This window comes from Eutrigla gurnardus, assembly GCF_963514095.1.
Source record: "Eutrigla gurnardus genome assembly, chromosome: 13".
NCBI classification, from domain to species: domain Eukaryota; kingdom Metazoa; phylum Chordata; class Actinopteri; order Perciformes; family Triglidae; genus Eutrigla; species Eutrigla gurnardus.
The window spans coordinates 18,665,777-18,680,718 of NC_139936.1; the positions used below are offsets into that span (position 1 = coordinate 18,665,777).

Below are 14,942 nucleotides of genomic sequence, written 5' to 3' on the forward strand. Positions count from 1 at the left end.
TGAACAGACCGAGCTGAAAACAAGAACAGGTTGACCTGGGACCAGGACCTCAGTGGCTGGTTTCACTGGGAGCAGAGAGGCTTCAGACAGGTGAGTTCAAAAAACAAACTCATTGCTGAATGTATCTCAACACACAAGTCTCTCTTTCTGCGTTCATGTCGTGCAGTTAATGTTGTTTTTAGGTGCGTTACATGTCAGTGTGAGGAAGTTTTGTCCTCTTTTCTGGTTAATTTTAGTGGAGGAATACTTGCTTTATTTTACTCAGTGTTGTCTGTTTTTTAATAGAGTTTTACTCCCACGTGTACTTTGTTTTAAGTAAATGGAGCTAATTAGCAGTAAGTGGAAACACCTGAGTGGGTGTGCTTCTTCTACTTGAAGCCTGACTACTTTCTAAAGAAGGGATTTCGGTGCTGTGGGCAGAGAGCTCCCTCTTGTGTTCACATCACAGACAGCACTGATCGTTGGCTACACCATTAAAATGGTGAAATAATCCACCAGCACTTGGTAGAGGAGCCTGAAATATTACAGTTTCATATTTTTACCTCACTGCCACATATTGTATCTTGATAGGAAATGGTTTAAATCAGACAGATGTGTCACTTTCATAAAGACATTTAATGCAACAACAAAAAAACATCCAGCAAATTGACGACATCTTTATTTAGTTATCTTACAATTATTTTAAGTACATAATATCTTTATTATATGAAAAAGATATTTGTCAACAGAGTTTGGAAAGTCTTGACATTTTGGACATAACGGTAAGCCTTCTTTCTTTCCTTTAACAGGTTGTTGCAAAAGTCTCTCAGTGTTATTACAAATATAAATATGAAAATAATGTGAATAATCCTCTATTCTATCTGCACAATCTACATTTAACTTGTCTGGTGAGAGTGATGTATTTCCATACTGAAAACGACTTAAACATAAATATATGTGGAATGAATGTAAACGGCTTTCAAAAGAATAATAACACGTAATCAAGGAACAGATTATTCCACAAGCTTCCACATTATGACTTGAAGGAATGTTCAGTGCATGACCTTGAATTTCCATCGTCTCTAATACAAACATAGGAGGACAGAAAGCAATACATTTTCTACATTTCGGTTGTCTTCATGTCTCAAAACGGCACCAAACGTATTATTTACCTGGGGGGAAAAAACACCCATCCACAGAAAGTGGTTTTCTGTGTGTAAAGAAAAATAAATAATATGTCTCTCTTAGGCTACTTTTGGGGGCCTGTTTTAGTCATCATGGCTTTTAGGCTGGCTGTTGTAGCACTGACCGGTTATACTCGGTGGCCTGAAACTGGAAAAAACATATAAGTGAGAATTTGAAAGATGTAGCATTGCTGTCCTATAACATTGACAACTTGGTGCCTATGTTACCCACAATGCAACTCGGCCACCAACAGTTTAGTTCTGATATGCTAGCCTCTTGTTGTTGTTAAATAAATCATAATATAGACGCAGTGCAATTAAGTCCCACCCACATGGAAGGTGAAAACAATTCCTTGTTCTCCATTTACTCAATATTTTAGGCTAACTTTACTTCTTGTAGTTATTTATAGAGTGTAGCTGTATCCGTGTCTGTTTTTAAGGATTGTCTCTTAGCAACGATAAAATGTTTGAGAGAATTGGAAATGTTAAACGTGAAGCTACACCACATGGCCAAAAGTATGTGGACACCCAGATTTGATTTGTCTGAACATGGCTGAGCATTGATCCACTGCTATAACCCTTCTACAGCCTGTACTCTGGCTCCAGGCTTTAGTGAGACCACCACTGTCGTTGGGGGATGAGGTCACCGTTCCAGTTCATCTCAAAGGTGTAGGATGGGGCTGAGGGTAGAGCACCTCTGCAGGCCAGGCCAGTCCTTCTACACCAAACTGGGAACACCATTACTTCATGGCTTCATCATTGTGTGTAAAAACACTTTGTGTCCTTTCTTCAGAAAGTATACACATACTTAGATTATGTGTCCCTGCTTTGATTCACTCATCATTTATAGCTCACATATTTAACGTTTGAGCGTTCCACAAGCTGCAACACTATAAGGAAATATTCAAAACCAGACCATAAAGGGCGTCCACATACTTTGGCCATATTATGTGTCCTCCCTTTTCTATTTCGTCAATGTCCGTCAATTGGACAGTACATGAATTAGGTCATCATAAAGAAGATGAAAGGGTGAGATTTTGACCGTTTTGTGTTTTGGCAGCATGTTGCAGTTCCTGTTCAAGTCTCTCAGGCTGTGCTTACAAGTGGCGGCTAAACGTTACTGATCCGACAACGTGGAAGTGGCACATCGTGTCATCTTCTTGGTTATGATTGGCTGGTGCCCTCAGGTTGCACGTGGCTTTTGGCCGCCCCGTTGGTCTTTGGAGACTTTAGTTGGTCTGGGAGCAGGACCTCAACGCTAAAGCTGACTCTTTTGGCCTGGAAGATGCTGTAAGTGTTGTCAAACCTCAGAACATCTGGAAAAGGCAAGCAGAACCTTACTATTAACTGATGGTTAAAATGTTGGTAGCACCAGCGTGTGCTGAGCGTCGGGTTACTCACAGACGCCCGGCTGTTCGCAGGTCAGTGATCCGTCCTCGGGTACTAAGTGGGCGTTGTAGCGCTGGCTGATCACGACTTCATGCATCTGAGCCGCCTTCTTCCACTCGCCCTTCTTAGCCTTCATAAACACCCCAAAACCGATGTCTGCACTCTCAGTGGCAAACTGCCACCTACGGAGATCGGAAATGTACAAATGAATAAGGCTGAATGTTTGAGTCTGTAAATTTCTCTTATTAAAAAGAGAAGAGAGTAAAACAACTGATTCGGCTTAAATATTTTGTGTACTTCTTACTCTCTTAATAACTGAAATTAAACAGACTTGTTCACCAACTAAAACTGATTTTATCACGAAGATGAAGCTTAAGATTTTCATCACAAATTCAGCTTCATTACTGCTTTATCATTCTCTGCAACCGTGCCTGCTAAATGCATGGAACTGAAATTGTGGCATGTGTTGGCTTTGCTTGTTTTTCATAATTGTAAGTAACAACTTCCATGACTTCCATGATGCTGTTAGTTAATCAAACAATTAACTCAAGTGACAATAATATAACAGAAAAGCAGCATAGCTGACCTGAGAACGCAGCCGGGGATCAGGATCTCGTAGTCCAGCTGCTCGGAGGAACCCCGTCTGATGGTCATACACTGCTCGTAGTCCACCTTAACGTGGTCCCGCACGTAGTAGGAGGGGGGAACAGGGCCCACGTGGTGTATCTGCAGCCGAGACCATGCATAAACAGAGTTATAGATTTCATTGTCAAAAAGTGAATTATAAGAAATGGTGATAGTCTGGGGAAGGAGGAATAGGAAAAAGAGAAAGCGTCACTTACTGTGAACATGTGACATTTTCTGAATGCTTGTAATTGTATAGCTTTTGCACAAGAGTGTTTCTCTTTTCCACTGTTTATTCACATAAAAATCCAACCAATCAACTGTGTTCCCAGTACTGCACAGCGCAGTATAGGAACCAACCAACAGAGGGCAGTGATTTCACTTAATGTCAGTTAAATCCAGCAGGTGATGAGGAACACTGAGTTTAGATGACAAACGCAGTTTAGATGTTTCACACCGGTCTTCAGCATTATTATGAGGAAGGTCAGACTCCTGTGAAACCACTTCCCTAAACGTTGTGTAGAAATGTCAGATTTAACAGAACCGTTATTGGGAAACTGTTCACAGAACAAACGTGCAAAAAGAAAGGCATCACTAAAACAACAAAAGCAAAGTTATAATGGCCACAAGAGAGCCCAACTTCATCAGGCATCTCTCAGGCTGATTATTGTTGTTAGTGTTTTTTTTACTTAAATTGTGCATATTTGATTTATAAGATATGCAACGTAATAAGATGCATAAGTTAAGGAAAAACATAATGTTACACTTAAGTACGAAGACTGGAGGAAATTCCCAGGCTAGCTGTTTTTATCCCTGCTTCCAGTCTTTATGCTAAGCTAAACTAGCTGCCTGCTGGTTTAGCTTCATATTAAAATGATAGGAAGATGACTCCGTCCCAACCTAACCGAAATTATACAGTACAATGTCAAAGACACACGGGTAGCTACACTTTAAAAAAGAAAAAAAAGAAAACACTTTGAGGCTGAACATCTCAATTCCTTGAATCTTGAATGGAGTTTCTCTCTTCCTGTTCCTCATCTCTCCTGGGCCCAATTACTTATCTACAGAAACAAACGCATGGTCAGTTTGAGTATTATCTATACGTGTGACTACTGAAGCTGCTGCTCTCTGCACCTGCTGCTACGCTGCCATGCTGTTTGACAGCATCTCTCGAGCCAACCCAGTCTCATGGCAGGTCGTGAAATAGTGGTGAAATGTAAAAACATTGGGTTTTTTTCATGTCGCTCAGCATGAAAACGATGCCAAGGGATTGTCATGGTGGACACACGAGTTAAACGCATCCATGTGACTATGCAACGTCCTCGTGACGTTGTATTAAATATTTAGTAAGACTCCTTATGGGGGGGAGTCGCTAGACTTTCAACCATGACACCAGTGTTTGAGACCACGTGTCCCAAAGTGTTGTGAAGTGATTGTTTTCCTAACCCTAAGTGGTTTAATCGCCTAAACCTAAATGTATGTAGTTATTTAAGACCAAAGATGATGTTTTTCCTAAACCCAATTAACGCTTTTTAGCGTAACGTTGTCCTGACTGAAAGAATGCTCAGAACGAAACCAGTCGCTTTAAATTTTGCCGCTGTTTCACAACTGTCGTGAGACTGTGCTGCTCGTGCACAGCACTTTGACCATTTCTACGCAGTGAGGCGGGGATGCAGCGGGGGTGAAGTGTGTCTTGATTAGTTTAAGTCATTTCTCCTCTGTCATTTCCTGTGGAGTGCCATACAGGAACATTTCATCCATCATTGTCTACACACGTAGCAAAGAATCTGTTCAAGCAGGCGTCTCACAAATTGCATCCTTTTTGCATCAGTTTTATAGTTGTATAATCTGGCAGAGAGAAACTGCACTCAGCATGTGTGCAGCTGTATTGATTCATTGTGCTGGTCTAGAATAGTCCTCGGTTTACGATTGACCTGCACATTGATCACATGTTACAGTTTTCACAGCCAGTGTTGACGTTTTATAGAGAACAACTCATCCACTCTGTTCAGATTTGCAGTAAGTGTGACGCTGTGTTGTTCCTGTTCAGGCAAATTATAGATTTTGATTTTTTGACGAAGCTGGTGGGGGTGGGAGCTTCCCATTTAACCCAGTTCATGTGCACAGCACGCATAGTATAGCGAGTCGGTCTCTCTCCAGAGCAAAGCTGAAAGCTGCTGAACTACATGAGCACAGGATGCCAAGCAGTGACCGAAAAGTCAAACAGAATCCATTTGAAACCGAAGCAGCGATCTGTCGCCTGTTTGAGTTACAGGAGGGCTGATCAGCTGCTGTTGGAATCAGACTTGTATCCAGTGCAGGACTGTAATTGCATTGAGATAACAAAATGTTGATTTACAAATGTAATTCAACGTGACAATGATTTTATGTAAAAGTTTATGCCGCAATGACATGGAATTAGATGGTAGACTGCAAAATGGATAACATTTTAGTGGACGAGAATAAAGTAAGTAATTGAAGTTTGCAATAAGAGAAAACTGCATGTTATGGCTGCATCCATTGATAAAGTAATTCCATAAAAAAAGAATTATTTGAAAGCAATAAAACATCACCATAGTGACATATCGTCATTGTTTGCCATCCTGCCATTCTGTTTATTTTACTCATGCCATCCTGAAGGTGGTTGTCAATTTGCAATAAATAATCAATAATTTGAATAAATATAGAAACGGTTGGATTTGCTAAACATTTAAACCTTTTGTATATTCCTAAATTAATACTTCTTAAACATGTAATTCCAGCCTACATGAAGAGGGAATTTAAATATTCTGTTGACTACATGCTGAAAAATGTCAGCACTATAAAAAAATCACTAATACAAGATTTCACTATATATTAATCATTTAGTTGCAGATAAGAGTTTATAATATCTAACTTGCTAAACAAGTCCTTTCAGCTCACTTATAATAAATCTAAGAGGATATATATCTCCTCATGAATGTGTCTATAAACACATATCCAAGTATTATATATCTACTTGGATATGCAACGGATACTTTGTCTCCTCCAGCTCATCATCAGCCCACCTTTTAAGTACTAAAACAACCAGCACCCACGGGTGTGCAGTTTGGGTTGTTGTCCGATTGACTGACTCACCTTGGTCCGACAGCGAGGATCTCCATCAGGATCCGTCAGTTTGCCACCGTATATCGCCGGCAGCTCCTCTGCATCGATGTGCTTCAGTAAAACCTCCTGCCAGTTCGCTGCAGGAACAACAAAGAGGCGTTTCATCAGAACGTCGGGACGTCAAATCGCTTCGACCGGGTCTCTAAAATAAGAAGTGTAGCGTCTCACCCCCGAGGATATAGATCTTCTGTCTCGTGTTCTCACACAGAAAGTGCTTGACGAGGTTGTAGGCCACAGGAAAGAGTTTGGGTGCTGCAGGAGAGAAAGAACGGTTATCTGAACGTCGATCGAGTCCGGGGCTGTTCAAAAGCAGACGGAATCAGTGATTTACCTTTAATGACAAACAGCCTTTTCAGGCCTTCTGGGTAGTTGTCTTCAAACATCTGGAGGATCTGGTGACATAGAGGGACATGTAAACTGTATCTGTAGACGTTCAAACAACCTAAGTGTGTGTGTGTGTGTGTGTGTGTGTGTGTGTGTGTGTGTGTGTGTGTGTGTGTGTGTGTGTGTGTGTGTGTGTGTGTGTGTGTGTGTGTGTGTGTGTGTGTGTGTGTGTGTGTGTGTGTGTGTGTGTGTGTGTGTGTGTGTGTGTGTGTGTGTGTGTGTGTGTGTGTGTGTGTGTGTGTGTGTGTGTGTACCTCTCCATATGTTTCGATAGCAGGCTTCCATAAGTGCTTCAGACCCAGACCTTCTACGTCGTAGATCATGGTGATGGCCTCCACATTCTTCCCAAGCTGATGACAGGAAAACAGGGACAGTTTGGGCAGGCTGACAATTAATTGTAGGGTGGTTTTAATTGGTGTTTGTTCTTTGCAAAGAACAAACAAATTGTAACCTATAGACGGTAATTTCCCCTTTTGAAATCTGTGGGTTGCAGACGTCTTTTGGCTTGTAATAATTTCCCGTATGTTTACTGGTAACACTCATGACTATAACTGACGAGTAATTCACTTAAAGTGTGGTGCGACCTTCTCACGTTGGTCCATTTGATTTTCAACGGCATTAAAGGCCTTAAGGCACCAGAGGCATGATCTCTTTTAGGCAAAATGTTTGCATCAAATTTGCCACAGTAACAACACGTTTTTGGCGTCTGGCAGTCTGCCTGCGTGAAATTGTTATATAGCCTCAGTTACTGGCAGCTTTGTTATTTAGTTTAACGCTCGGAGTGAATTTTAGTCTTCCCTGGTAAACAGGAACACAGTATAATGTCTCAGGAACTGGATCTGGTCTCGGCTGCTTTTGTCAAGGTTAAAAGGAGTGATAGTTTGACGTCTTGTTTCGGACTACAGAACCTTCGCGTTACATTTTCAATGTCTCCGTGTCTTTATCCGTGTTGCTACATTACGTTTTCTCATCGTGAGATTCACGTTCTGTTTTGAAAGTAGTTAAACAGTCTGAAAAAGTAGAATCAACAGTTTGAAAAAGTATATTGACGTATAAATTACTGACACACAAAAAAATGCCCCTGTTGCTTGGAGGCATTTATAGGCAACTTTATACATTATTTCACAAGAAATATAGAAAAAGAAAAATGCCATTTTAAAAACTGAACCCAATAATCATCTGACCATCATTTTGGGAATGCGGACAATGTGGACATTCTACCTCCACGTCTGTTAACATTATTTACACCTCAGCCCAACACACATGTTAGTACCAGGTGTGATCAGGGCCACTGGATCTCTGGTCTGGGGTCTCTTACCCTCTGCGACTGGAGGCTACATTCCTTCTGCAGGGCTTCACAGTCTCTGATCTTGGACTTGATGAAGTCTTGCTTGGAGGCAGACAGGAAGAGGCCTTTAGGATCCACGGGTCCGATGACATCATACCAGATGGGACTGCCCTCACGGTCGTAACCACACATCCCTCCCGACAAATACTTCTCTATCACCTGCAAGCAGCGCCATTTTAAATGGTGTCATCAGTCGCTTAATGGAATATTTGATGTGTTTATTTGAGAAAAAAACATTTCCATCAAATGGTCGTTGAGTAGCCTGAACCGAGAGCAGGTCGTGGTTTATAATGTTGAGGGGTTTTTACCTCCGGTGGTCGCCAGTCAGTGAGTATTGTGTTGACTTTCATCTGTTTCCTGAACTCCAAATGCTAGAAGGAAAGACGAGTTTAAGTTCAGCAAAATATAGTATTAATAATATAGCGTAAGTACATTAATACACTGTTTCCCAAACTTTTTTTCTGGGGGCCCACATTTTAAAAGTCTCTTGAATAGTAAAGCAGCCATATAGAAGAGATATGTTTGATAAGTCACTAAATTTTGCTGCATGTTAATGAAAATGTGTTAAATACTTTATGAATGAGACCAAATAATGCATTTAGGTTAGTTAACAGGCTAAACTCAATCTTTTAATTTCCTCTCGTCAGTAAAAAACAAACAGAACGAGCCTTTCATATTAGATTCAATGTTATAAACATGCTACGATTATCAGAACAATGCGAACATTCAAGCTCCCTCATGTGGCTCAAAGGTGAACTGCAGTATTTTCCATTCCTAATAAAATCTCCTGTGACCTCCTCTTTGGGAATGACTGCTTTAAAACATAGTATTTGTTGTTTTTGCTTCCTTGATTATCGACATGACTCTGCTTGTACAGCTGTACATCTGCACAATGTGGTGATTTAAGTGGCTTAGGAGTTTTCAGCTGTGAAACCTGCCCCGTCAGCAGGAAGGGGATCACTTATGTACCGCTGTATAAACACTACTTTACACTCATACATGCCAACACATGCCTACAACCCCAAAGGCACCAACAAAGCGGTTTCAAATACCCGAATATGTCCGGTTATGTGTCTCTTAGTTTTGTGTAAAGTTCTTCTGCCACCTAGTGGACACAAATTAGTTAATTCAGCATCAAGTTATGTAGCTGTAAATCACTCATTTAATCCCTTTTTTTTATCTATATCTTATCTCTCTGCTGTGATGACTCAGCTTCCCCACAGCGAACAATTACCACGCTGCTCCTCTCTAATCTGCAGCCACTCCCGAGCAGATGATCCGTCCAACTGCCCTTTCCCTCACAACGCACATTCGTCACCTCGGCTTTCAATTCAGTACATGAGTTGTACTTCCTTCCTAAGAGAGGGGCGCACCTGCAGGTACTTCAGAAATGTCCTGTCCTAACATGTTACCTTTAACAGCATGGCCTCTGACTTCTGGATATTGAAGTTTCTGGCTGAAAAGCAGAAAGGAAATTGATAAGGAAGCTGAAATGATAAATACAGACAACCATGATCCATAAATATTAAATGGTCTTACAGAGGGATATTTGGAGTGGGACACTATGATTATGGTATATTCTACACTATTTATTATAATAAAACCTTAGACTGTGATGGTCTAGATATCTTTTTAAGACATTCCCTATATGGTGTCTCCTCTTCACACATGTCACAGAGGGAAATACAAAAAATATAAGGGATGTAAAACGAAAATGTGGGTATTTTAATAGCAGATTTTGCAAACCAAGACAAATGTATGCCTTTTCCAAGTACAAATGAGACTACGTTTATTCCATTCCATAAAAGAATATCTTAAAGTGAATAAAAGTTCTTGATACCCTCTTGGAATACGCATCCAAAAGACCTCCTCCACTCATATTAAAACCACTGATCCAGAACAGAGTGGACACACAGATCACTGTCTTAATACTCTATTTAAGGTGATTAGCTCTGCAGCTGACAGTCTGGTGGAAAAGCACAACAGCACTGTTGTTGTGAGGTGAGACTCACAACTTACTCCAGCAGTGGATTATACTGCACCTAATGCTCCAGTCTGGCACCATAACTAGGACATAGTGACTTACAATTACAAAAGCAGAGGACCAGGCTGTGCATTATGTTGTGATTTTGTAGCAGTAGGCCAAATAATATAAATAAGTTGCTATCTCCATGCTGTTCTTAACATAGAAATGCTTCCTATATAATACGGTTGTGTGTGACTATGTCTTTGTTTCTCACACGAATTTGACAAGATTTATCTGTAATATTTCAGAATAAATAAACCATTATCACTATCACATATTTCTGTGCTTAGAATTGCATTGTGTAATCAATGGGGGGGGGGGGGGGGGCTGTTAAACAGAGCAAAGTATGTAAGATAACAATACTGTAATTCTACAGCAACATACTGCTATAATACCGTGGTGGATATGTATGTAATGTAAAATTACAGTTTGATGCAGTAACTTACTGCTTTATCACAGTAATTTGATTCCATAACTGACTGTGACGTTCCAGTATGCAGCATTTTACAATGACTTACTGTAAGATTGGCACTTGCTTTGAAAGTAATGCAGCGAGTAGCCAAACGTACAGTCAGATATTTTATAGTGCCGTGTTCCCTCTCCAAGACTGAACACACGTAGACATTATTATCTGAATAACGCTATCTTAAGCTGCGATAAGGGTTCATAATGTAGCCAGCATACGAGGACAAACCAAGTCAGCATGTTATCTGATAACATTCAATGATACTGACAGTCCAGATCAAGGCACTTTGTGACCGTGTTGTGGATGAAAAAAGGTCGTACAAATTGTATAGTTTGTGCTTCACAGGTAGTTAAAGAAGTGGAAACGGCTAACAGGAGAGAATATGAACTGAAGCCAAAGGAAGGAAATATTTCATCATCACAGTGTCGAGGCTCCAAGCGAGATCCGTTTAGTGCTGAAAAATTCAGCTAACCTGGAAATATAAAAGAATGCAGTTCCTCAAAAGGCCCCCGGAGGCCGGCTCCAAAAGTTAATCATCGCCCCCCGTGTTAAAATGCTGAACTTTACAGCAGAAATAAACACGTTCATTCCCTGGTAGAAAAAACTGTTTTAATATTCCCATTCATGACAACAGTATTTAACTCTTCCATTTAAATTATATTAAGTTTGGTATAATTAAGGGTGTGGGCACTTTGAGTGAAGGTGGAGCTCCTCAGAGATAAATACTGTACATCCTGTTAGAGTGGGCAGATTTGGAAAATATTTGTTTAGTTGGATCCATTAAGAAGAGGAGGATCAAGAACTCCCACTGAGTTCAAGTACCTGTGTTTTACCTGGTGAACTGTAAAGTGTTTTGCTTTAAACTATCATGATGAAGTAAGTGTAGATTTCACAATGTAATGGTTGGAGAATAATGGAGTTTAGTTGGTTCCCTATGAGCCTTTCTCTCTGTGATTCTGTGCCACTGGGTACGATCTCCCAGGAAAAAGAAGGCTCCATTCATAGCACAACGTACGGGCTTAGTCGACCATTGTGCAAAAACAGCAAGAGGATAGCACTTTTGTTTTCCCCGCCAGCCATCCCCATTTACCAGAGAGCATCAGTGTAACTTTGCAGTTACTATTACCAAAAAGTTTGTTCTGATCTTCATGATTGGAGCTCAAACATGAGTGCTCACTGACTGCCCCCCCCCCCTCGGGCTACAAATCATTAACTTCAAATCAATTAACTGCACTGAGCTGCCCTCACACAGATTCCCACAGCTTGAATGAGAGTCATCTTTACATCAGTGAAAGGGAAATAACTTGATTCATTCAGCGGGTACAGAAGCCAGACAGATGCCTCATTGTCCGTGTTTGGAGCTGTGACGCTGAGGTCATTTCATAAGGCCTTCACTGCCTCGCCGAACTTCTGTGAACCGATTTTGGGGGAAACTTTGAGGGAGCTTGAGCCCGGCAGCAGAGTGTCTCCTGGCAGACGGGCTGCCGTCCGTCGTAGTGCGTCTTTAATGCGATTAGCTCGGGATTAGCCTGAAACACAGAGTGCTAGACCTCGGCTGCAGAACCAATCAGAACAAGGCCTCCTTTAATCACTCGCCTCCCATTTCCTCCAGAGCCTCAATGTGTAAACTCAACCGGGGCTTCAGCTCCTTTAACCAGTTTAACTGTAACACCTTTTTAGTTTTTAATACCACATAGAATGCAATGTACTGCTTGTTTTACGGTTTATACCGACCATGACAGCATGATGGAAACCAGTCAGGGACAGTCTACCACATTTTTTTTTCACTTCCAAGCAGTTTATGTCAATAATTTCTATTGATATAATTAATTTAATGAATGTGACCTGCACCCAGATGATCAGAAAATGAATGAATGTATTAAAATTTAAAAAATGCTTCCTAGCTACAGCAGTTGTGACACTGTTGGTGAGACTGTTTCCCCCAGTCTGATCATGCCGACTGGGAGAAAAGCATTGAACTGCCTCCTGCAGCAACAATCCACTGTCACAACAACTACAAAAACATTTCTGACTAACATTACTGCCTACAGCAGGCAAAATGAAATACTTTTAAAAAACTGAATTCATTGCTTTCTCAGACCTTAAATGACCTGCAGACGATGCGTCAACATTAACCCTAACCCGAGGAAAATCAGAATCTGGGAATCCCATTTAGCTGAATAACCAGTCACATAGCATGCTCGCTCTTTTTAGCTGTGGTTTGAGCATCGCAAATTAGGCGTGAAAACCATGTGAGTCTCTCTCAACTCCTGTAAACAGAGTGTTTACATGTGTTGCATCCCTGAGTCCCTTCACGTAATAAACCACAGCAGCAGCTTCTTTTTGCACAACGACACCAACCAGTTTTCCCTGCATGCAATGCATGCAAATGATGACAGGCAAATAATCACACATTCAAGCAAAAAGGAAAGGGATTATGGGTAGGGAAAGGTGCATGCTGTGGTTAGGGAACATTTCTCAACTCACCTCTAAGCCAGCGTAACAGGAAGTGGTCGTGCTGTGCAGGAAGTTGAGGAAGAATATCTTGTATCCGCTCTCGAAACTGTAGCCGGAGGAAGGACAGATATGATCAACTTAGTTTACATATGAGCTGAAAAAACGATTAGATACTTATTATCAGGGTAATATTTTGGTTGAAAACCAAAATATACAGCACTTTTCTTGTTTAATGCTTTACACAAATGTGTTGTTTTTTTATTACCTAAAGCTGCTGGGACTTGTGACTTTGACTAATTGTTTTACACAGTTGAATAAGACAACGGATGGCTGGAAACTTTTTTGCATCAGTAGAAAAATGGTTGAGATGAGCCACTTGAGTTTCACCAACACTAACTGATGTATGTGGACACCATGTTTTCTGTTGATTTACCTGTCAATTGACATATTTACAATGCTTGTTTGGATGGAACGATAGTCACGAAGTCACTGATATTCAGTTTACTATCATAGAAGATGAAGACAACCAGCAAAGCTGCAAGCAGGGAATTTTTGTCATGTTTGCTGAAAAAGTACCGACTCAAACTATATTTTAATGTGATGCAATGACAGCCGACACTAAGACTTCCCATTAGATGTTCAACATGTTCGCAGGGATTTGCTCCCATTCAGATACAAGAGCATGAGTGAGATGTTGGGCAGCAAAGCCTCAGAGTCTCAGTCAACATTTCAGTTCTTCCCAAAGGTTGTGGATGAGGTTGACTGTGCAGACCTGTCGAGTTTGGTCAATTGCACAGAGTTTCTGTTATGTGCAAACAGGAAGAGGCCAAACAGAACATCATTGCATGCTGTAGGATGAAGATTTAACCACAAGGCCTCGAGTGTATCCACCAAGTTATACTTACACGAAAGGAAATATACAGCAACAAACTAACAGACTTCCCCTTACGTCAAACTAAATTTAGTATTACGATGAATCACAGTGATGTGGAAGTACACTGATAACACGGAAACTACAAAGCAAGACATTTTCTAAAAGGACAGCCTTTCCTAAAGGGTTTATATGGTTCAAGCACTGGCTTAACCGGTCGGAATAGAAAGTGGTCTACATTTCTGTGTTGTGATGCTAAAGAATCTGTTTCATTTATAGAAAAACTGATGAGGCTGTAACCTAAATCCAAACAAACAAATTTAATAAATAAAGCTTGCAAAGTCCTGCACACAAAACGTCTCAACCAAAAGTTGTTAATGATGGCATATAACTGACTTATAAAGCATGTGTAAATTATTTATTAAAAATGTCAAAAATGATATTAATTACAGCTTGTAAACCCTTTATAAAGTGTGATTTATTAGAAAGAGTTGCGAGACATAATATAAATGTGTGTATATATATATATATATATATATATATATATATATATATATATGTACGTATGTATGTTACACTATTATATAATAAAATATATTACATAAAGCGCTATATTATTATCATTATCATTATTATTATTATTATAGCAACACCTACCTGCTCCAGTGCGTCAGCCTGTTTAGGACTGAGGTCTCCGACTCTTCCGCTCATGTCGGCGAACAGAAGATGCTCGACAGATAAACACGGAGCTCCTTCAAATCTAAACCCCGGACTGAGAGAGAAACGGCACCGTCACCGTGACAGGCGGGCTTCTGTCTGCAGCGCTTTGACGCTCATCCGCGGCTGCAGAGTCCTGTTATCCTCGCTGTCAGCTGCCTGCAGGTGATTTAAAAACGGCCATGGAGATGGAAGGAAAAAAAATGTAAACACGACACTCGCGAGACGCCCGAGAGCGCAACCAACCCGGCTGACTCGGCCAAAGATAGAACACTCACAAGAGCATTACCTCCGTCAAGAAAGTCCTTAGTCCTTAACACTAGTTTCTTTAACCAATAGTAGTTAATAAA

At 40.7% G+C, this 14,942-nt stretch overlaps 1 protein-coding gene across 1 annotated transcript; it reads right to left on the bottom strand.

The window, feature by feature from the left end:
* Nucleotides 1-636: 636 nt before the first annotated feature.
* Nucleotides 637-14,762, bottom strand: LOC311023785 (SEC14-like protein 2). The gene is made up of 12 exons (XM_084025836.1): nt 14,533-14,762; nt 13,035-13,110; nt 9,468-9,511; nt 8,364-8,426; nt 8,026-8,214; nt 6,962-7,057; nt 6,655-6,715; nt 6,492-6,575; nt 6,294-6,400; nt 3,139-3,278; nt 2,565-2,734; nt 637-2,479 (listed from the first exon to the last, which is right to left on the bottom strand). Exons 1-12 carry the CDS (start codon nt 14,584-14,586, stop codon nt 2,328-2,330), a joined length of 1,236 nt encoding a protein of 411 aa, XP_083881962.1. The 5' UTR covers nt 14,587-14,762; the 3' UTR covers nt 637-2,327.
* Nucleotides 14,763-14,942: the final 180 nt, after the last annotated feature.

What these genes read in the sequence shown, in the direction of transcription:
- LOC311023785 (XM_084025836.1), bottom strand. Translation starts at nt 14,586, where the DNA reads ATGAGCGGAAGAGTCGGAGACCTCAGTCCTAAACAGGCTGACGCACTG. An exon ending in CAGAGGCCATGCTGTTAAAG is followed by an intron (nt 8,427 to 9,467) that starts GTAACATGTTAG and finishes CTTTCCTTCTAG; the next exon opens with CATTTGGAGTTCAGGAAACA. An exon ending in CTGCGAACAGCCGGGCGTCT is followed by an intron (nt 2,480 to 2,564) that starts GTGAGTAACCCG and finishes TGCCTTTTCCAG; the next exon opens with ATGTTCTGAGGTTTGACAAC.